At 42.4% G+C, this 21,520-nt stretch overlaps 1 protein-coding gene across 1 annotated transcript; it reads left to right on the top strand.

Moving 5' to 3' along the window:
- Positions 1-337: 337 nt before the first annotated feature.
- On the top strand, positions 338-3,630 carry NPS (neuropeptide S; the record flags this gene model as incomplete). The annotated part of the gene is made up of 2 exons (XM_061478598.1): positions 338-421; positions 2,615-3,630. Coding segments are annotated over 2 exons (294 nt in total), but the record flags the coding sequence as incomplete, so codon positions are not given.
- Between the last annotated feature and the right edge of the window lie 17,890 nt (positions 3,631-21,520).

The raw sequence follows: 21,520 nt of genomic DNA, 5'->3' as shown, positions 1-21,520 counted from the left end.
TCAGAATGGCAGCTGAATGTGTGTTCTTGCCATTTTCCTATTTAACAAGAAGAAAAGGCCAAACAAGGACCAATTAGTCATAATAAAATAAGCTTTGATGACATTTTCACTCCTGAACTCTGGTATAAAACAGTCATCTAAGAAAGAACTGAAAGGATATGAGGAATTTGGTAGTATAACTGCATGTACATACACATACAATCCTGAGTTAAAAATGGTCAGGTAAAAGCACTGTGGATTACTTTGTCTATGGAGAAAATGTGCTAGCTGTGGGTTTATGTGTATGCATGGAGCTTTTTGCTTCGTTTTGTTTTAACTAATCTCAGTCTCCGTTTGAAGTCTATGCAGGTTAAACTCTGTTTTCATTCTTTGGATCTCCATGATGATCGTGTGCTCGAGTTACCCTGTCGTCTCTTCCATGGTAAGTCATGCTCCCTACTTGCTTGAAGGTGATGAGCTTTATTTCTTTTAAATAGCTATTTTATTTAAATTAGTGCTTTTTCCTTGCCTGTTTCCTAGTTGTTTCATAAAATGAAAAGTTTCTTGTATTAAAGCTATTGCTTAAATATCATTACCTGATTTTCCTGGAGTACAGCTCAGTTTTTGCTTTAGTTACTAATAAAATATGCAAGCCTCTAAAATAATCATGTGAGAAATGTATTGCATATTTAATGTGCAGTGTAGGGAGATGAAATATTGTATGGAAAAGAGAAAAACATCGATCCACCTGAATCCCTTGTCTACATCAAATAGGTACAACAAGATGTATGTATTCGTTTCACCTATTGCTAGCTAGTTTATAAACCAACACATTTATCTATCACTGTTAGTGTGAAAGTAAGGAGAAATTCTTATATAAAGTTATGGAAAATTATTGCATAGGATCAGTAATACAAATATGATTGAACTATGAAAGTAGCATAGCCCATAGAACTGAAGTGAGCAGGTTACTTAAATAATGCTGACATCCTTTCAGCTGCTGATCTTGACCAGTTTATTTACCACGACACATTCCTGGTCAAACCACGCATTTAAGACTTTGCCATTGTGGAATGAGACACTTTATTTCTACTGATATTCAATTTCCCTGCTTTGGACAAAGTCTTCTTTAGATTTGCTGGTTCTTTATTGCTGTAAAATCAGCTCTAGGAGCCATGGTTCAGATTTCTTTTTCTCCTCTGATGTGTTTTCCATCATTATCGTTTTATTAAGGTGATGTGTCGCTAGCAGAGATAGTGGCTACTCCTAAAGCTCTTTATTTTATTGATGTGAAATTCCTGTTAGCCTTAATCTACCCATCACCCGGTCCCTCTGTATGTTTTCTGCTGTAAATGCTGAATCATCTTTCATTTCTGACCACGATAGTTTAGGTGTAGCTCAATCTGAGTAGCCACAGTTCTTAATACTACAGCTAAAATGAGTTTAATTATTTCAATGAGTATCTTGCGTGTCAAAATAACAGCAATTTATTCAGCAGTGAAATCCCTGTGTAGGTTGGGAGATAGGAGCTAAAAATTCAAAGGGGAATTTCTCTATGCCTGTGTTCCTTGCATAAAATATTTCTTCTTGTTAGGGAGAACCTTCAGCCTGGGGAACAAACCCAGACCCGGTGCATGCTCATGCTTGGAGAGGAATCATTAATCTACCTTTTATATGCACAGAACAGGCAAAAGAAACATTAAGCACTAAGCAATATTAATAAAAGTAATAGCATACTGAATTAAAACTAATCTTAGTGAAGCTAATGGCAGTTTTGCCATCAATTCCAGTGAAGGCAGATGTTAACCCTGTGGCTTTGCACGCAACTGTTTCCCAAGCAAGAATGCTTGAGACATTTAGACAGCTTTCGTAAGAGTTCTTTCAGATAGATCATCTACAAGCTTGTAAATCACGATGTGCTGCAAGATGCACACAGCAGCTATAGACACGCCAGAGAATGTCTGAGTTTAAATTCAATGTTAATTTCAATGCAATTTAAATTTGTGAAGGTTTTTATGTTGTTTACCGTTTTATACTGTAAAATGCAAGTAAAAGGGACGTGTACATAAACCTTTATGGGTTTTAATCTAGACTTTTTTAAACTCCCATTACTACTTTGTCATTACTGAATTTAGTTATACCTAAGTTTAACATATTACCATAACTAGTTGTAACTACTAGAAAGCTCCTCCCACAGAGCTCTGCTTTGCAGGTATTATCATTTCCTCTTATCCATCATTTGAGCTACATGACTCCCCACAAGTGATGACAAGATGCTGTTTCATTTTACAGCAGTAAACGTACATGCTACTCTAGGGAAACAGTGTGACATGCCACAACTGGTCAACATCATGGAAAACAATTCATTTCATACCCTAAACGCACTGGCGGCAGTATGAGTAATTTATACCAGATATACCACTGTGAAGTCTTCTATAAAACTAGGAAAGATCTGACTTGGAATATGAGGAATCTTTAGCAAACAGCAGTTCATCTTTGGCATTCGAAGCATAAAGGGTTTTTCTGTTTCTACTTTGCTTTTTCTACCGACCAAGTCCTGGCAAATACATGAATTCATAATGTTACCTTTCCTTATCTCTCTTTTTCTCTTTCTTTCTTCCTGTTTTATCTTCAGAGCAGCAATCCCTTCTATTTGAATTGCCAGCTGTATGGGAAATCTGATTACTGCCTGGTCCTGCTGAATAACTGCTTGGCCAAGGCGGGCAGGAGCGAAGAAGTGGCTGTTTTAAAGCCTTACCTGGAGATGCCATTCAATAAAAGGTCCTTTCGCAACGGGGTTGGATCAGGAATGAAAAAAACTTCCTCTCGAAGAGCAAAGTCATAAACAAGTGCTCGAAACTGCAGCCCCAGTTTTAGATCTGATGTTTAACTTTGTGCTTAAACCCATTTGAATGCTTTCCAATGATAGCGCCAACAGAGACAAATGTACCCGTGTCTTCAGCGTGTAAACAGAGGTTCATTTCAAAGAGCACGAGCCAAGGGGAGCAGATGGGATTGCTCAGAATGGGCTTTGTTTCCAAAAGTTATAGGATCATCAAATTTTGTGTTGAATGTTTTCATTCGGTGAATTCCCCTTCTTTGTAAAGCCTCAGATTTAATCAGGTTCCTCTTGATTAATACAGAAATAATCCTGCCCTTTGAATAGATGCGTGCATGCAATCCCTTGGGAGGACTGATGGTGTTACTCCCATAGAGGCAAACCCACTGGCAAAGCAAAGCATGCCTGTACCTTCCTGTCCCACATCATATTTATGCGAAGACAACCACTCTGGCAATTATAAGACAGATTTAAAGTACATTTCATTTGAGATTCCCAAACGTACCAAGGGCCACTGGTGAAAGAGAGAATCAGGCCCTACTTGTAACTGGTAGTTTCTCTTTCATAGAGTTATTTAAAACGACTTTAGCAGGAAATAATCCCTTAAGATGTGTCATTTCATTCCCTGATAAATCGCTCTAAGGCCGGGTATCAGTGCTGCTCTCTTTGCCTCAATTAATTGACTTACATAGCAAACACACACCTGATGAAATGTGCCAAACGTGGTTTCTGTTCATCTGATCCAGTTGTGCTGCAGTAATTGACAAAAAGAGGTTTTATTCATTTCTGGGGTGGGGGGGAGAAGGTCATTTGGTCTGTGTGAGTTTTACCTTGTGGCTGTCTCTTCCAAAAGCAGTGTAACGAGCTGTGACATTGGCTTGAAAATGTTGCGTGTCCATGCGATGCATTCTGGATTCCAAGCTAAGACAACAATAAATCACTACATGGATGCTTTCTAATATTTCCCTGTTAAATATCAAACCCAGTATTAAACCTAGAATGCGGCTGATTGGCATGATCACCTCCACGAAGCCCATTCCTCTGCTTCGCACCCCTGAGCCCATGGAGAAATGTGGCTCGAGCTCAGAGCAGTGCTAGTGCCACGGTGGGTTTTGGGACTGCGGCTGCCTAATTCCTGGCTGGTTCCAGGAGATCAAACACACTGCTGTCTGCATTTGTCCGTGCTGAAATGTTTAAAGCATCATCTATTTAAAAGCTGCTTAAACACTTAGACTCCTTCTGGGTACCGCTGGTGTCTAGGTTGCTTAGCTCTTGAAGTCAAGTGACACCTAGAGACCTTTAAAAATGCATAAGGAAAATGTTAGATAATTCCTATTCTTATGCACTCTGTCCTGTGTAATGTCTGGACCGGGGAAGCCCAGGCCAGGGTGCAGGAGTTTCACTGCAGCAGGGCATTAGCCCTGTTTCATTCTTGGCCGCTGTGATTTCAGACATGGCTCACGTCCTGCAAATGCAATTTTTTCAACTCAAACACTCTAAAGCTGTGTCCAGAGCTGCCCAAGAAGGAGGATTTTTAATGCCCTCGGCCATGGAAAGCGGAAGGGCTGAGCATGACTTGTGTGTCTAAAGGAGGGCCACAGAGGTACTGCGAGGGCTGGAGCCAGGCTGAGAGAGCTGGGCTGGGTCAGCCTGGAGAAGAGAAGGCTCCTGAAGGGGAGACCTGAGAGCAGCTCCAGTGCCTGAAGGGGCTGCAGGAAAGCTGGAGAGGGGCTTGGGACAAGGGATGTAGGGACAGGCCAAGGGGAATGGCTTTAACCTGCCCGAGGGGAGACTGAGATGAGCTCTTAGGCAGAAGCTCTTCCCTGTGAGGGTGCTGAGGCGCTGGCACAGGGTGCCCTGAGAAGCTGTGGTTGCCCCATCCCTGGCAGTGTTCAAGGCCAGGTTGGACACAGGGGCTTGGAGCAAGCTGCTCTAGTGGAAGGCGTCCCTGCCTGTGGCAGGGGTTGGAGCTGGATGAGCCTAAGGGTCCCTCCTGATACAAACCATTCTGTGACTGCTGAGCATGCGGGTAAGCACCACTGAGAGGTATCAAACCAAACCCTGTGTGCAGGGTCCCACCACTGGCTCTTCTTCCTTTTCAGCAAAGGTAAAGAAAGGTACACAGATTTAATCATGCCCTTACTCAGGCACAATATGTGTCTTCTGCATCTGTCTGTACTCAGTGAGGTGGAGGTGTTCTGTCGCAATGCAGCTACCTGGAGCGGCTCTGTCCTGCTCCTTGCAGCTCCTATCGCCCTCCAACTTATTTTTCAGGAAAGAAAAACAACCCAAGTCCAGATTTATCTTTGTCTTGGGCTTTCACATCCATTTTAGTGAACTTTTTTTCTCCATAATCAAATACATTTCTGCCTTGGTAACCTGTGATAAACAAGGCTGTCTGTAAGCCAACAGAGCTATATGTGTAGCTTTGAAAATCAGCCTCTTCATTTATTGTGCAGGCTATGAGTAAGTTGTTTAGTGCTTTGGTAATTGCCTTTGAGCAGGGTATATTCAGGAGGGATGGAGAGTCGGTATCCCCTTGTTTCAAGTGTGGACTGCAAGAAAAATAGCTTCTTGGCTACAGAACAAAAGCCCATTATTTATGATTTAGTCATTCCCTGACAAGCCACTCCACCTTGAGGGATCTGCATATATCAAAAGGAAGGTATGAGGAGACCACCAAGAGCCATAAGTCTTGCACTCACCCAAATCGCACCAAGCAAGCCTGGGAAATGTGGGTTATCCAGCTGACTTACAGAAGAGGTTCTGTCACCCGTGGTCTGATCTTGCCATCACCACTCACTGAAAACCCACAGTAGTTACATTGCCTTTGACGTGTAACGCTGAGCTCTGTTGTGAACTTTAAAGGTGGCTTTATTCTGGAAAGATCAGAGAGTAACCTTAGTGATCTCTGTCAGAAAACAAGGATTGGAGGGAGCCATTGCTCAGCACATTAACTTCAGTGCTGACAGGAACTGGAAATGTGATATCCTCTGTCTTTTTTCAGTGCCAAGAGGACGATGGAGCGGCTGTAGGCATGCTAGCCTCCAGCATACGTAATGTGCTGCAGTGAGTTATGGTCCTTGCTGGAGAACAGGGATTCATTGCTCGGTGATAAGATATTGGGTTGAGTTTCCTTACTATTTTTCTTGGCTAACCTAAAAGAAAGGATAAACAAATTTAGAGTGTAGGAACAGTAATGCTTTGTCAAGGGATTGAGGAGCAAGTTGGGCAGCTGGGAATGCCTTGATTCTTGGCCTTTGATAGTAATTCAGTTTGTGACCTTACATAAGTCACTTCATTTCTACTTGGTTTCTCCATCTGAAAAAATAAGACATTATCTTCATTAAGCCCTCTCACATAAGCAGTGTCATGAGTAGTAGATCTGGAAGGTGTTTTGGAGGTGTTGGGACAAAGAAGGGTGGTCTCTGCCCATTTCTCCAGGTACTATTGAGCAGGGAAGCTGTGGCTGCCCCATCCCTGGCAGTGTTCAAGGCCAGGTTGGACACAGGAGCAAGCTGCTCTAGTGGAAGGTGCCCCTGCCCATGGCAGGGGGTTGGAGCTGGGGGAGTTTTAAGGTCCATTTCAACACAAACCATTCCAGGTTTGTATGGTTCTATGAAGCAGGTGAGATGCTTATTTCCTGATGAGTCTGAGTGAGAGGTGTCCTATACACCTGCACTTTCAAAGTCCAGCTGCTATAATTTATTCAACCTTGTGCTAATAATATTATGTCTTTTCTTCTTTTTTTGTTCATGCATCCTTTGGTAAAACACATTAAAATGCATTTAAAGAACACGCAGAATCCCTGAATCCATAGGGATTTTTCTTTTACCCTACTTTGCTCTAACTTCTATCTACCTTTGGAAGCTTTGGACATAAGTTTCCACTAATGAGTCCTTGTCTTTGTGCTGTGAGAGCCATCTCCAAGCACAGCAGTTACTATGTTTGGCAGCCAGCCTGTCCTGAGCCCTGGGGTTGTTTGGGCTGCTACTGCCCTGCAGGAGCTTGTGCTGCATCCCCATCCCCACCTTGCAAAGGCTTCTGCAAGTTACTGCATGTTGCCTTCTGCTGCTCTGCTCCCAATGAAGGATCTGTGCCTTTGGAGGAGGCAGCTAAGGTTATCACTAGGTGAAAAAGTAAGGAACCAATCCAGTAAAATATGAACAAGGGAAATCTGCCTGCAGACAGGCGGAGGAATTAACATTTCTCTTTTTATTGGCAAGAAAGGCAATTAAACCGCCTAGTGTAAGAGCATCTCATTTACTTGAAAGACTGAAAATTAGTTGTTGTAATGACATACCAATACTTGGTGTTCTGATTACCAAGCATATATTAAAGCATATATATATCACATTTAGATTCCCTAATTTGCTATTATTTGCCTGTACATGCGAATTTATTGCCTTAAAATACTGTGAGGATGAAAGGAAGAAGTCTCTTGCTGCTTTTAGCTCTGGATATAATTTTGACCTTAAGAAAGAACAAGACAGATATGAGAGAGTATATTAGATGTTATTATGACTGTAATAAAATACAGATAAAAATCATAGTGCAGAAAGACTCTAAGACAACTATTAAGCATTTGTCATAGAAAGAAAATCAAAATTTAACTTATCAGATATTCTGGCACTTTAAAGATTCATCGTGAAAAATTACTTCTAACAGCGAAGCATTTAGGCAATATGTCATTGATGAGCTGCCTGCTTAAACGTTTCCAGAGTTTGGGAAAAGATAAAGAAATGTCAAAGATAGGCTTTTTATTAGTCTGACAGAATCTTCCCCTAGATTTACATATCTTTCTGATAGCAAACTGGTATGGCATTGCATTTCTCTATTAAGAAAACAAGCTGAGCTCATTGTCCTGCTCAAACATATGATGGTTGGTGAGCATAACCCAACCAGAATGTAGCTTGTGGACTGCGAATATGATCCAGCTCTACATCAGACTTCACTCTGGCATTCGGGTTTAGAGCCAGGGGGGATTTTTCTGCCTTTGTGGTGATAGAAAGACTTTTTCTTCTAATACCTTACAGGATTTGAAGTTATTGGGTTGATTATGCTTAAAATTAAGCATATCTTAAAAGCTCAATCAACTGAGACCTATCTCCTCAAAGCCTTCGGTATGAACCTTTCAGAGGACATAAAAGGGCTCAATGCGATAAGAAATGAGCTATCAGGTGCTGCTCTCAAGACATCCTCCACAACTCATTGAAGCCAACACGAAAGCTGCTGAGCACCTTCAATGGGCTTCGGATCAGACGCTCAGCGTATTAAGGGTAAGAGTATTTTGTGTTCTCTACTTACTGTCGGCAGAATGAATCCAGTGAATCTCTATGGCAACCCTCGAGCACCTCACAGCAGCTTTGTGCACTAATAGACTTTTCTTCCCAGAAAGCATCCTCATTGATTTTTGTGGTTTGTGCCTGCTGTCTCTTTTAGCCCTCCGTATCTTCATCTGGGGACCGGAGCATCACTGGCGTTCCAAAACCGCAGCCAAATGCTGGAGCTGGGAGCTCCATGAGGAGCAGTTGGCTCGGTCTTCATTAGCAGCCACTGCTTTGTAATTAGTAGCATGACACTTGGGTGAACCAAAGGTCTACAGAGATGTAAATACAGGAGTGAGCATTATTCTGGCATGCTTTCAGTCCCACTACCACTTTATTTCTTATTATACTTTAAATGAAACGTTGACAAGCAAATAGATTATGGTTCTACGTGTTGCAGGGTTTTGTTGACTTTGATTTCAAGTCAAATGTAAAGAACAAATGGATCTCAACTTGACTCAAAATACAGGCGGGAATCACAGAACCTTAAAACATTTGGGTTGGAAGGGACCTTAAAGATCAAGGGAGAATAAGTACAAGTGAAAATGTCCATTGGGGTAAAAATCGTTGTCATTTAGCAGTTTTGCTCTTCTTCATTGACTATTTCTTTACAATGCTGTTATTACAGTAAACAAAGACCTGGAGTCATGATGTATATTGGTAGAAGACTGCTTGATGGTGCTCATTTTCATAGAGTCATAGAATGGTTTGGGTTGGAAGGGACCTTAAGATCATTTGCTTCCAATCCCCCATGCCAGGGTCTTCAGGCTCATGCACACCTATGGTGTTTGATGGGTCTTTCTTAGCTCCAGGTGTCTGTGGATGGTGCATCTTTGCACTGGTGTGGGAAATCCATCGATTCAGCAGACAGATGAGATGTACCATACTGCAGTGAGAGGTTAGACACACAATTCTCACACAGACATCTCCTTTGAGGCCATAAATTAACCTGTCTTAACTTTAAACTGAGTCCCACTGTGTCTGTTAATGATTTTCTTGAAGCTACTAAATGGCAGTTGTGGTAACCGGTCCCCCTATGTAGAAATGTGTCAGAGATATCACATGTTCCCCGTTTGAAGTCGTAAGGGCTTTTGCTACACTTCTATGTATTTTAGATACATGCCATGTTATAAAAAGGGATATTTTTGATGCTGCTGGTCTTTTTGCTTTTTAGTTTTAGCCAGATCTGCAGATTGTTCCTTCCTACTGGCAATAAGAATGTTGTTAGCTTCCTGGATGTTGGGAGCAGCACAGTCACGAGCATATTTCCTGCTGCTCAGTGATGCCTGGCAAAGTGCATCCTGTGAAATGTCACTTCATTTCATGTTTCTCAGTTGGAAAGTCATTTTTACATTCAAAATATGGCAAAATCATTGTTGCACAGAACACCATGGCACGTCAGCAAGGAAGCTAAGTCATGCACTTAAAAGATGTTGGCTTGAGTGCACCATAATCATAGAATCCAGCCTGGTTTGTGTTGGAAAGGACCTTAAAACTCATCCAGTCCCAACCCCTGCCCTGGTCAGGGTCACCTTCCACTAGAGTAGGTTGCTCCAAGCCCCTCAAGAAGAAGCAATGTGTAAGTCAAGGGATAAGCTCTTCACGTGCTCATTATTGACTCAGTGTCATGGTTTCGGATTGGAAGTCATGCCAAGTGTGGGCTCGCCCTGAGAACTGGACCCTAGCTGCTGTCATACTTCCTGCCTCCAAGATGTGCATGAGAATTTCAAGTGCTGTATTTCCATATCTTTTAGTAAAATGGCACAATGACAAGAAAACAAACAACTTAATACACAATTTATATTCTCTTTTATCATTGATTACTTTTGGTTACTCTTTGGATAAGAGAGAATATGTATTGTTGCTTATCATTGGTACTTTTGGTTACTCATGTCCATTTCTTAATGAGGTTCCTTACAGCCACTTGAGGCAATGTAGAGAATTGACTGGAGGAGCTTACAGAGTGATTTAAGGCCAAATCCTGACGGCTGAACATAATGAAGTATGCTACCTGATGCATGGAGGTCCTGTGGGTACTTTAAACCACCTTAAATGAAAGAAGACAAATGACCCACATGGGTGGAACCGATGGAATTGGTCTATGAAAAAGATACGCATAAACCAAGAAGAAATATTATGGGTTGGTGCTCATTTTCTTCTTTGTCTATCTGCAAATACGTACAATAATGTAACTGGCTTTCCTATGGCTGCTTCTCCCTGCCAGCAGCCAGGCAAGCCACTGTGTCAAGCACAATCTCCATTTCAAATTGATGTCACCAGGTCACTAAAGCACTTGGAAAAGCCCTGCCAGTTTCTCTATTTTTTTTTTTGCATCATTTGTCTCCATTCCCATCACCAAGCTCTTGCTTTTGGTGCACAAATGCTTTGTGATGCGCTGTTGTCTTTGCATAGTGTGGGGAAAGGGTGTGCATGAGAATGAGACCTCCAGGAGGTTCAGCTCTGCTCGCTGGCAGTTTAGCTAGTTTGCTCTTTTGCGTGTAAAGCATCGAGTCAATTTGCATATCTGGGTACTTGAACTTTACAAATGACTCCTTATGATCAAACAAATAAGGTGTCATTTATGTGCTTGTGTTAAGGAAATGAGTTACATTTATCTTTGCTCTGTTCTCAGAACGAAGTCAGGTACTTGGGCACTCTGAGAGCTAGCGCCGTTCGCCTGTCACCCAGTCTGTACCTTTGAGCTTGCAATGCTAATTAACAATACCATAGATGCTGCAGCCTTAAATTGAAAACTAGATGTTTTAATCACTAGCCTAATGTTATTTTGCTATATATTTTGCTAAACCATATTTAATTGTTTCACTTTTTGTGTAAAATACCTTGGGATTTAGATGGATATAGCCATATTGCATTAAAAAAAACAGCATTTTTAAGGGTCTTGTGGCTGAAGACAGTTTCATTTGACATATTAATTGGAAAGTGGTTGTTTGAGTGCTTGCTTTGGGGGAACATATGATTTGGTTATTCATTAACATCATACCATTAGAAGGACTTTTTACAAGAGTCTGTAGGGACAGGCCAAGGGGAATGGCTTTAACCTGCCAGAGGGGAGACTGAGATGAGCTCTTAGGCACAAGTTCTTCCCTGTGAGGGTGCTGAGGTGCTGGCACAGGATGCCCAGAGAAGCTGTGGCTGCCCCATCCCTGGCAGTGTTCAAGGCCAGGTTGGACACAGGGGCTTGGAGCAAGCTGCTCTAGTGGAAGGTGTCCCTGCCCGTGGCAGGGGTTGGAGCTGGAGGAGCTTTAAGGTCCTTCCCAACCCAAATCAATCTCAGGTTCTATGGTTAGTATTAGCTCATTACAGCTCCTTCCCTGTGTTACAGGGAACAGGTAGGGGCAAGTTCCTGGCCTCTGACACCTGCCTTTGTGCTGCTGGAGGACAGAATTTCACTCTGCATTTGACCTCCCAAATGCATGTCCTTCTCCCTGTGAACCAGTTTGATGCCTTTACGTTTGTGCCTTGTCAGTTGAGGCCAGTAGCTTTCTAATTGATGGCAATATAGTTTTTAATGTGTTTGCAACAAATGCAGAGATTTTGTTGTGCAAATGAAAACAAAATAGTCTTCCCCATTAGGTCTGCACAAGCCTTGTCCTGGTCACCATTAAAATCCTGGCATTTACCAATAATCATCACAAATGATGCAGCCGTTCTGCATTATGGGGTTTTGAAGTGATCCCAATGCAGTTGTCTGCTGTTCCTCAATGTCTTGTTAAATGCCTTGGTCAAGGCCAGGTTGGATGAAGCCTTGGGTGCCATGGTTTAGTGTGAGGTGTCCTTGCCCGTGGCAGGGGGGTTGGAATTGGATGATCTTAAGGTCCTTTCCAACCCTAACTATTCTATGAGTCTATGATTCTATGCAGTACTGGTCGGTAACAGCAGCGAGGTAAGTACTTGTTCATGACTAACTGAACAAAACAGGGAAGGAAAAGCAAACACAGCCACTCTCCAGGGGATCCTGTCTCACAGTGAATGAAAACTCTTATTTCTAAGAGTTACATTTAAAATCCTTGACCTTCAGGAAATGGTTCAATTTTGCCATCAATAAACAATGAGTTTAACATGCCAGCAGGGAGGGCAAAGAGATTCCTCTCGTTCTGCTCATAGTTTTATGCTGTGGAGTTGCAGAGGCACAGTCCCCGGATTGCTGAGCCCAGGCAGGAAGGCAGCGTGCCTGATGTGGAGCCTTGCTATAAAAATGCACTGATTATTTCCTATAGGAAGCTTCCCCACACTCCCTATGGCACCTCAGGTGGGTTACATACTATATCTGTGCTTGAATCTTCCATCTGAAAAATAGGAGCTTGTCCTTTTCTCCCTTCCTCTCTTACCCTGATGTGATTTCCTGCTGCTGGGGCTGGCACACGCTCTCTATATGCAATACGCACAGTACTTAACCAGTGCAAATTAATTATGTCAGCACTATGGTAGTGCAAACGACAACCAATTGTGGGCACGATGGGTAACCAGCGTGTGATGGCGTGAAGGAGATTGCAGAGAAAGGGCAGGCTAAAATTGGCTCTCTGAGCAATTTCCCTATTTTGAGGGTGTTTTCTTGCCCAAGAAAGTTAAAAGCCTGTGGCATATGTATATTTCGCTCTTTCTTCATATTCATAGCTTTAAATGTGGTTGGAGATGGGAGACGTGGTACCTTTTCCTCTGTGAGCTTGAAGCTGCTGCAGGTTAGCATTCCATAATTACTTTTGTCATCAAGACAAATGCCATCCTACAAAAGTTGGAAGCTAACAGCACCTCGCCTTTGATATATGAATATTACCACTTTGAATGTTGGAATGGCATTATAGATGGTTTATGGGTTTATGACTATGAGACATTTCTTAGTCTCTGATTCAGAAATACGTTTCCTACATATTTTAAAGTAACTTTTGGGTCTTTGACGTCTTTTTTGGCAAGCCTGTGACTTCAGAACAGCTTCTTGAAGTGAGCTGAAGGGATTGGAGGATTTTAGAGATATCCATCACTAAACTTAGGTACAGAGTAGTCACCTTAACACCTCTACTTTAATACCCTGCAATGTCAAGGAACGGCTGCATTGCATTAACTCACTCCAGTTCCTGCTGGGAAACCACCCAGCCTTCGTAGATAGCTGTTGCAACGTGAAATAGTTAATGCCTCTTCCCTTAAATTGTATACCCTGCTAGCTATGCAAAGATCATGCAAATGTCATCTCACAGAGAACACATTCACAGAACTGTATTAGTTTTTGGAGTGAAAATGGCATCATTTTGGATTGAGCGTGTTTCTCCCCTCACCCCTCGCCTGCCACAGCCCCGTGGCTCTGCACATTGCAATAATCGCTACTTAAAATGTGGTTGGAAAAAGGCAGAAGAATGGAAGAGTGCCCTCTAACGACAACAAATCCAACCAAAGGGGACTGAAAAGGCAGCAAAAAGCTAAACCACGACAGAGGGTCGTGAGGGTTGGCCATGACTTGTTGGCATGAACAGTGTTTTGAGTAGAAAAGCAGACAGAGAAACACTGGAAAACTTGAGGATTTCAAAAGCACCAAATGGATTTGAGGTGCCAGCACCCAGTAAAAGCCAAATCTGAGCCTCGAATGCTATTTACTTTGAAAATCCTCTCCAGATGAGGATTCAGCCTTTTCCTCACTGTCTTTTGGTGGTATGCACATTTAGTAGGGATTGACTCTGACTTGTGGGCAAGTAGGTCTTCAGGTTTATTGCAGCAGCAAAACTCAACTGAATGGCACGGAGCAGCTGAACTGCTCTGTATCATCATCACCGTGGTGAATAGCTTACAAAAGAGGACCCAAAGTTTTCTGGTGTTGAGCACTCAAGGAAACCAATGAGGTGATGCAGGTCCTTGAGGAATGTGGTGCTGCAAATATCCCAGCAACATCATGACCTCACATTTATGGGATAGGAACTGGCACTCAGACTATCCGGGGTACAGCAAGGACTTTGCAGAAGGTTTCTGATGTTTACAGCAGCTCCATGCAGTTCGGTTACTCCATCCAATTGCTGCCAGCTCCAATAGCTACTTGTGTTCTTACAGGAGATGCTTCAGGAGGCAAAACAAGGCAGCAGCACCAGCACCAGGAACAAACTCAAAGTGTTCATTTGCGGCTGGCTGAGAAGCTGTTCTCCATAAGAAGGTAGGCTCTAAATACAAAATATTTTGTATGATGATGCCAATTGTCAAAATACACAGATTAAATAAAATAAACAAGTGTTGGATCAGTTACAGCTTCCTACTGCAACAAGTAGACTGTAAAAGTATTAGAAGATCCAAAGTAAAACCCCCCCAAAAGAGGAAGAAGCATTATATGCTAGTGAATAAATATCAAAGATTAATGAACACAAGGCACGAGTCCTGGTGTGAACTCCCCTTCTGTTTACGTACCCATCATCTTTCCTGCCTTTCTGTGATTTATACACCAACATATTGTGGGAGATTGTTTTCCATCGTCGACAGGCAGCAGATTTCAGTGGATTTCATGCTGGGTCATTTACGGTGCCACTTCTCCAGTTCACACTCTGGCTTCTCTCTCACCCCGGCATCATGGCTACGTAACTAGGGAAGTATTTGGGGAATAAGCACCAAATGTGATTCCACAAACACTCTGCAGTGCCTGGTTTTGTGATCATTCAGCCAGCTCCTGGGAATAATACGCACAGGGAAAGAACACCAAGGTGGATGCAAATTCAAACATGATTGAAACATCAATCACTCATTCACTGAGAAATATTTACAGTATTTTCTAACTTGAGAAAGGAATAATGAAACGTGCATCCTAAGGGGATTTTATGGGCAAATTTGATTCCAGGCATTTGCATTCGATGCAGAAATTGCTCATTTGTCAAGTATTGGAGAAGACTAGGAATGAAACAAAACCCCAAAAGGAATTGAAATTGGGTTGCCCAGAAACCTCATCCAAACGGTTTTCCATTGTGAAATGCCAGATCATAAAAAAATGATCTGCTGAAATCAATCAGGCCTGACAAAGTCAGAGGGAGGGAGATTCTTTGCCAGCTCACCCATTCAGCTCCCTGGTCCACTCTCCTCCAGGGATCAGATTGATGATGCTTGTCCACCCAAGCACCTGGACCAGGTTCCCCTCAACCCTGGATGCACTGAGTTGCTTTGGAGCCACTGAAGCCAAGCATCACTTTGACCTTTCTGGTAAACTGAATGACACAGTTCTTCTTTTGACATGACATATGCATGTGCATTTGGGTTTTCCCATTTAACAATGTGGGGTTTTAATCTCAGGGTTTGTTGCACTGAAGTTTCTAGTCTACCATAGAAACAAACCAAAGCTGAAAGCTAACAAGCACAGCCTATAGACAAGATCTTCCAGTTCAGCAAAGCACCCAAGTGCTTGTCTCTAAGAGATTAGCACATTTATTGGAGTCACTAAGTGTTTATTCTTTGTTTTCCAGTGATTCTCAGATAATCCAAAGCAAGCTGAGCACTCATGGTGCTAAAAGGAGAGAGAAGTGCCCAGGCTTGGAGAGCTGCCATCAAAACTGGCCATTTCCAAGCTGCAGTGCAGGTATTTACAGTGGGTCATGAGGCTTTCCTAAACCTCATTATACCCTACATAAAGGCATTAGCTCTGCATCTACTGCACCTGCACTAATTTAGGTGCAATGGGGGGGATGTAGGGAGAGCATGAGCACAGGGGTGCAGCAGTTGGACCCTCAGTTAATGGCTGCTGGCTCTGCACCCAAGCTGCTGGAGGTGTTTGTGCATTATAATAAGCATCTCTTATTTTTCCATCTTAGCTATAGCATGATGTGATTCCCAGACATAAAGGAGGTGTTCCGACACATACTGGCATCAGTTTTGGGTACATATGTGTAGGCTTAAGATGCCGGTTAGCAGATGGAGGTAGTGCAGATGGCATGGCTATCACATATGGGGAGGAGTGTTTGATTCCTCCAAGTAGGAGTGCGATGTTATTCTCAATCAGAGGGGTCAGAATAGCTTTCCCTTACCGCAGAGTATTCTTGGTACCTGTTATTTCAGGATGGAAAAAGTCTGTAAATATAGCATGTCAAGGCTCATTGCTGGAAGCTTGAGAAGGATGGGTATGGGAGAGGTATTTCCAGCTAAGTCAGTCTGTATTCTGCAAGCCATTTCTGATAAATGCTGATTAATTGTTATTTCATTTTAACCAATACCATAACGAGAGATGAAGCTCTCCTCCACACAGCGATGGCCTGGTTTAAATTAAGATTCAGGAGAGTGATGGGGACATGCCACTGCTGAATGTGTGGGGAGAGCAAGGTAATATTGCAGTGCTTTGCCTTCCCAGAAACAATTTCTAACGCTCTCTTTCAAAACACAATGCCCACTAGTGGGTAGAAACCAATATTAAATCTGTCATGGTTTTATTGCATTCTTAACGCCTCGGTTTGAAATCTAAGTTAACTTGCACAGAAAAGCAAAGGTCCCTCTAAGAAAGCAGCATTCTGGCAGCATAAACTACAAGCAAGGTCGAAAGGGAAATGAAACATATCTGTGCTCTCCTGACGTTAGAGAACCTGTTAAAAGCAAAGTATTCTGCAGCAGTGACTGAGGGGTTTTATTTCTTGCACGGATTTCCTTAGAATTTTAATGGGGGAAGCCAAATAACAAGGATGATTCTTCCACTTTAACAGCTAAAAGAGTGGATTTTATGGAAAACGAGTGTGTTTTATCTCTTCCTAATGAAAACACTGCCACCAGCTGGTTAATAAATGGTTTTAGCTGGGGGTTTACCCAGAAATACACTTTTTCTCGAAACCCACAGCTAAGCTGGAAGGGATATTTTATGTCAAGGTGTTTCCAGAATAGAGAGAACTGATTATCAGTACCTAATGTACTCTATTACTATTTTATTATAAGTATGCGATGATAATGCAATTAATGCTTTCTACCTTAAATGTGTTGTTAAACAGACCTTCAGGACAAGGCTCAGCACAGAAAGGTGCCCACTACATGAGGTACAAAAGACACCTTCTACCTCCGTGACTTGGTGTGACCATCTCCAGGTTTTGTAACTGATTATTATAAAATTAATACTAAAATTATTTAAATCAAGGTATTTGGGATGTATAGAGATGAACTGGCCTTTTCAGATTCACCTTTTTTTACTGATGTCCAGTGTTTTGTTGAGTCACTGCCCATAGGGATTGGAATGAAACCTGGCAGCTCTTCGTTGTGACAGCAGCTGTGGGGTTTGAAGACAAGACTTTTGCACTGCGCCATAAATGTCATCAGCTCTTTACTCATCATTTTTCTAAACGTGACTAGTGGTTAAGACATTGGGCAGTGTTGACATTTCAATTGCCATGTTGGTTTTCACTTCTATACTTGAGACAATTCGCACGCTCAAAAGGACCATTTCAGGCTCTCTGCAGACCCAAGGAAAATGAAGTTCAGCTTTTTGAAGTTGCCGTAACAATTGCAGGGAAAAGAAATCTTGTAAATGGAGGTTGAGGCTAGGAGGTGTCATTCTGTGCTCAGGAGGGATTCACATTGATCTCCTGTCTGAAAGTGGATATACTGCAGTCTCAGAAGTTGCCAGTCAGTAGTAGGTGTGTTTCATACTGCATAGACCGTTTTCCTTACTACTGACAATCTCCTTTGCCCCCAGATTCAAGTGGTGAATTGCAGGAGTTTTGATTTGGTTTGGTTTGTTTTTAAGCTGTTTCAGCAAGTTGAAGCCATCAGGAATTTCAGGGCCCCAAACTCTTCACCAGGCTTTGACCCGAAGACAATGTTTGATACAGGCTGCGTACAGCCTGTCTTCTGTACCATGAGTGAAGGATGCTCCCAGGCTTTTGCCGCAATACTCAGTTTGGGGCAAACCTAAACCTCAAAGGAGTTGATCATTGCTTGCAGATGAAGAGCTTGAAGAGCTAAGGGAGATTCTCCCATCAACTGTGCAATGTATGACTCCTTCTGGAAGACTAACAGTGGCAGTGATGCCTCCCTGGCAGTGTTCAAGGCCGGGTTGGATGGGGCTTGGAGCAACCTGGTCTAGTGAAAAGTGTCCCTGTCTGAGGCAGGGGGTTGGAACTGGATGAGCTTTAAGTTTCTTTCCAACCCAAAACATTCTACAATACTATGATTCCATGATTTCATTTCCTCCTATGTGTTTCAGCACTGCCACACAGGATAACCTTATCCATAATTAAGGCTGAATTAATAGTCCCACCGAAGCCAGCCTGAAGTTCCCCACATATCACATTTCAACAGTGGGTTCTACTTCCAGCTTTAGCACAGGGAATATTTAAAGGACAGCTGTTTCTTCATTGTAAATCTTCAAAGAAATGGTTACTACTTTGCTCATTGCAGCTATTTGAACATGGTCTCGCTTGGTGCTTGGTGCATGGGGTGGGAGCTCCCTTCCACCACCGTGTACTATAAACAGCAGGGCTTTTATTGATTTCTTCTGAATGTCAATACCTCAGTAGAAACACTGCAGTAGAAACGACTTATTTTTCCTTTCTTAACATGCATACAAGCAGAGAAGAACTTAAACTAAAACCTTGATCCTCCTATTTCAAACACAACTTTAAGCAGTTTGTACTGAACACAGAAAAGTGATCCAAACCTGGAAATACTCCTGCAGATAAAGTGAAACCTTCCATCCACAGACAAAAGATCATCTGTAGATGAAATCCATCTCGCACTGCAGCAGAGAGCCAAAGATCCAGGACACATGGGGCTCAAGTATTGCTATGCATTTTTAAGGCGATATCTTAAAACCTCTCACAGGCAGTTTATCAGTCATTAAAAGGTGGTTAATTGTTGTCCCACAAGGGCAGCCTTAATGAGGAGCAGATTTCTGCCTGCAGTGTCTAAAAACAAGCTGATAAGCATGTTGGTTTATACCAGAGTTCAGGTTTGTGCATGGTTGTCTTGAGGGCTCATTAGTCTTAATCGAATACCACCTGTAGTCAGCAGAGAGCTGAATTAGCTGAGGGCTGGTTCAGGTCTTCACACCACGTAAGTAAACTCACTGAAGTCATTGTAGATATTTCCTTAAGTTAAAAGTAATTAAAAAAATGTCATTAAAAATAATGAAAAATACCTCCTGCTAGTGCTAACAGACTGGGATCTTTATGTTCTAGTTGTATGTGTTTATTTTAGGTAGAATCTTCCATTAGTAAAGATAAGAACCAAGAAATTACACCAATTTAAACCCCCTAAAATGAAATGAATTAGATACACAAGCCATTGGGGGGGGGGGGGGGGGGGGGCGGAATCAACCTACTGCATTTATTTCTGCATAGACTACAGGTTTTTCCTCCTGCCTTAATACCACCAAGACTTCAAATAATTCATGTCATTGGTTTTAACAAGAGCCGGTGATAAAAGTTTAAATGACTCCAAGTCATCTACAAGCATTACAGTTTCAAACCAGCAGCCCACAAGTCCTGCTTGGGGCTCCTTGTGATGTATTATTCTCCCCAAGCAACCATGTGCTGCTACCTTCTGTGATGTGAGACCAAATTAATTGCTCTTGTTGTTCCTTGGAAACCGATGGCTCTCTAATGATCCGACATCTCATTAGGCAACACTAAAGTATTGGTTTCTGCTAAAGAGTGGCTCTCCCAGGGAGGGCCTCCTTGGCACCTGATTTGTCGTGAGCTGACAGCAGGCACAGCACCTTAAAACAGCACAGAATTGGAGTTCTCCAGCGTGTTCCGTTCTCCATCTCTATCTAAATGCCTAGAGTGGAATATTGCTGTTCAGCAAGAATAACAGAATGAATCAAGTCCATTGGTATAATTGGCTGCAAAAATTCCCCTCTGGGATGAAGTTCGGGATGTACAACGTTTTACAGCGTTGGGACAGGTTATGCCATGTTCTCCAGGTATTCCAATTCATTTCAGTAGACCTCCTGAAAAATAAGGAGGGAATTAGGGAGCCAGCACCATGCCTTGTCAGGGATGATACTGGCACAGGCAGAGGGGCTGCACAGTGCAGGTTAAGTACAAGAGAGTCAAAACATGTTAAACTCCCGTATGGAATCTCTCATCCAGGAGGAGGAATTTCTTAGTTCACTGTACTGTAATCCTGCCTTAGAGAGGAGGATTAGAGGAGGATTAAGCTACAGTGAGCCAAGGTCACTCTATTCCCAAATGACAGACTTCACACAGAGATTTAGTATCATTTGGAAAACACCCGTTGACTTCACATGGCCGTGTGTTTTATCCCATCTTCCCAAGTCTGCCTGCCTAGATATGGACCTGGGAGCTTCATGACTTGGGGGGGATGATCCAGAAACTTTCTGATCTCTAGGAGTGTTGGATTTGGGATGGCCACAGGACAGGGAGCATCTCCGCTCGCTACGGAGGACGTAGCCTCACCACAGGCAGCTATTCCCATGCATGATTGCTCACCAGAGGCAGGATGCAAATACAGTAACCTGCATGGGGTAGGGGTGGGGAGCAATGGTAGTTTTACTGAAAACTGAGATTTAAAGATTTCACCTGGGTTTTTGATACTCACTCTTTTTATTGTTGGGGTCTATTTTGGGATCTGATACATAAGGGAATGTATTCTGCATGCAGCAAATAAGGATGCAGATCTGATTCTGGAATTAAAAGTTATTCCCTAATTAAACAACAAAAATGATGTATTTTCAAGGTGAACCTCACTCCAGGGAGATATTTAGACATGGGTGCATCCACAGAGGTCATTCTAGATTCTGATACCAATTAGAGGGTTTCTTATCAACAAAAAGCAATTGAATAGTTGAAGTCACTTAATCATCTGAAGCCTAACTCAGTAAATGAAATGGCCAAATCTAAATTGAAAACAGTGTATATTTGTAACTAGCTGTTATTTTGTGTCAGATATGTGCTTTTTGTTATTGTGAGTGCTTCATTTTTGCTGGACACTGAGGTTGGTCTGAGTTACCTGGTAGCTTGAGAGGTGTCTTTTAAATTCATGCTTGTGTGTGTCTCTGACTGTCTGGGTACATCTATCTTCTAAACTACAGATCACCTGGCACATTTGAGAGCTCTGTGTTATACAGTAGTTTCTTATGAGCTGCCCAGTAACACTAATTGCACTTATAATTACCATAAAGTCTGACAGAAGAAATAGAGCATTTAAATGATGATTGCAACTGTTCAGCAAACACAGCTAACCAATGAGATGGGCCAGGTTTTGTGTTACAGCAAAGCTGACGTGTCCCAGGAGGGATGTGCTGGCTGGAGCAGAATCACATGGGCTGGGAATGGTGCTCAGGTGTGATGCAGCCATCTCACCCTTCACTTTAGTCATGAGTCTGCCCAGAAAGTACATACATATATAAAGCTGAACCAAACCCCTTTGGATTGAGTGTGCTGATCCTTGAATCGATCCCAGC

The sequence above is a fragment of the Pezoporus flaviventris genome, unplaced genomic scaffold (assembly GCF_033815535.1).
Source record: "Pezoporus flaviventris isolate CSIRO_AGI_PZ_B2104156 unplaced genomic scaffold, CSIRO_AGI_Pfla_v1 ptg000129l, whole genome shotgun sequence".
Taxonomy (NCBI): domain Eukaryota; kingdom Metazoa; phylum Chordata; class Aves; order Psittaciformes; family Psittacidae; genus Pezoporus; species Pezoporus flaviventris.
The sequence above is the reverse complement of the archived record's forward strand: the minus strand, read 5'-3'. Positions and strand labels throughout refer to the sequence as shown.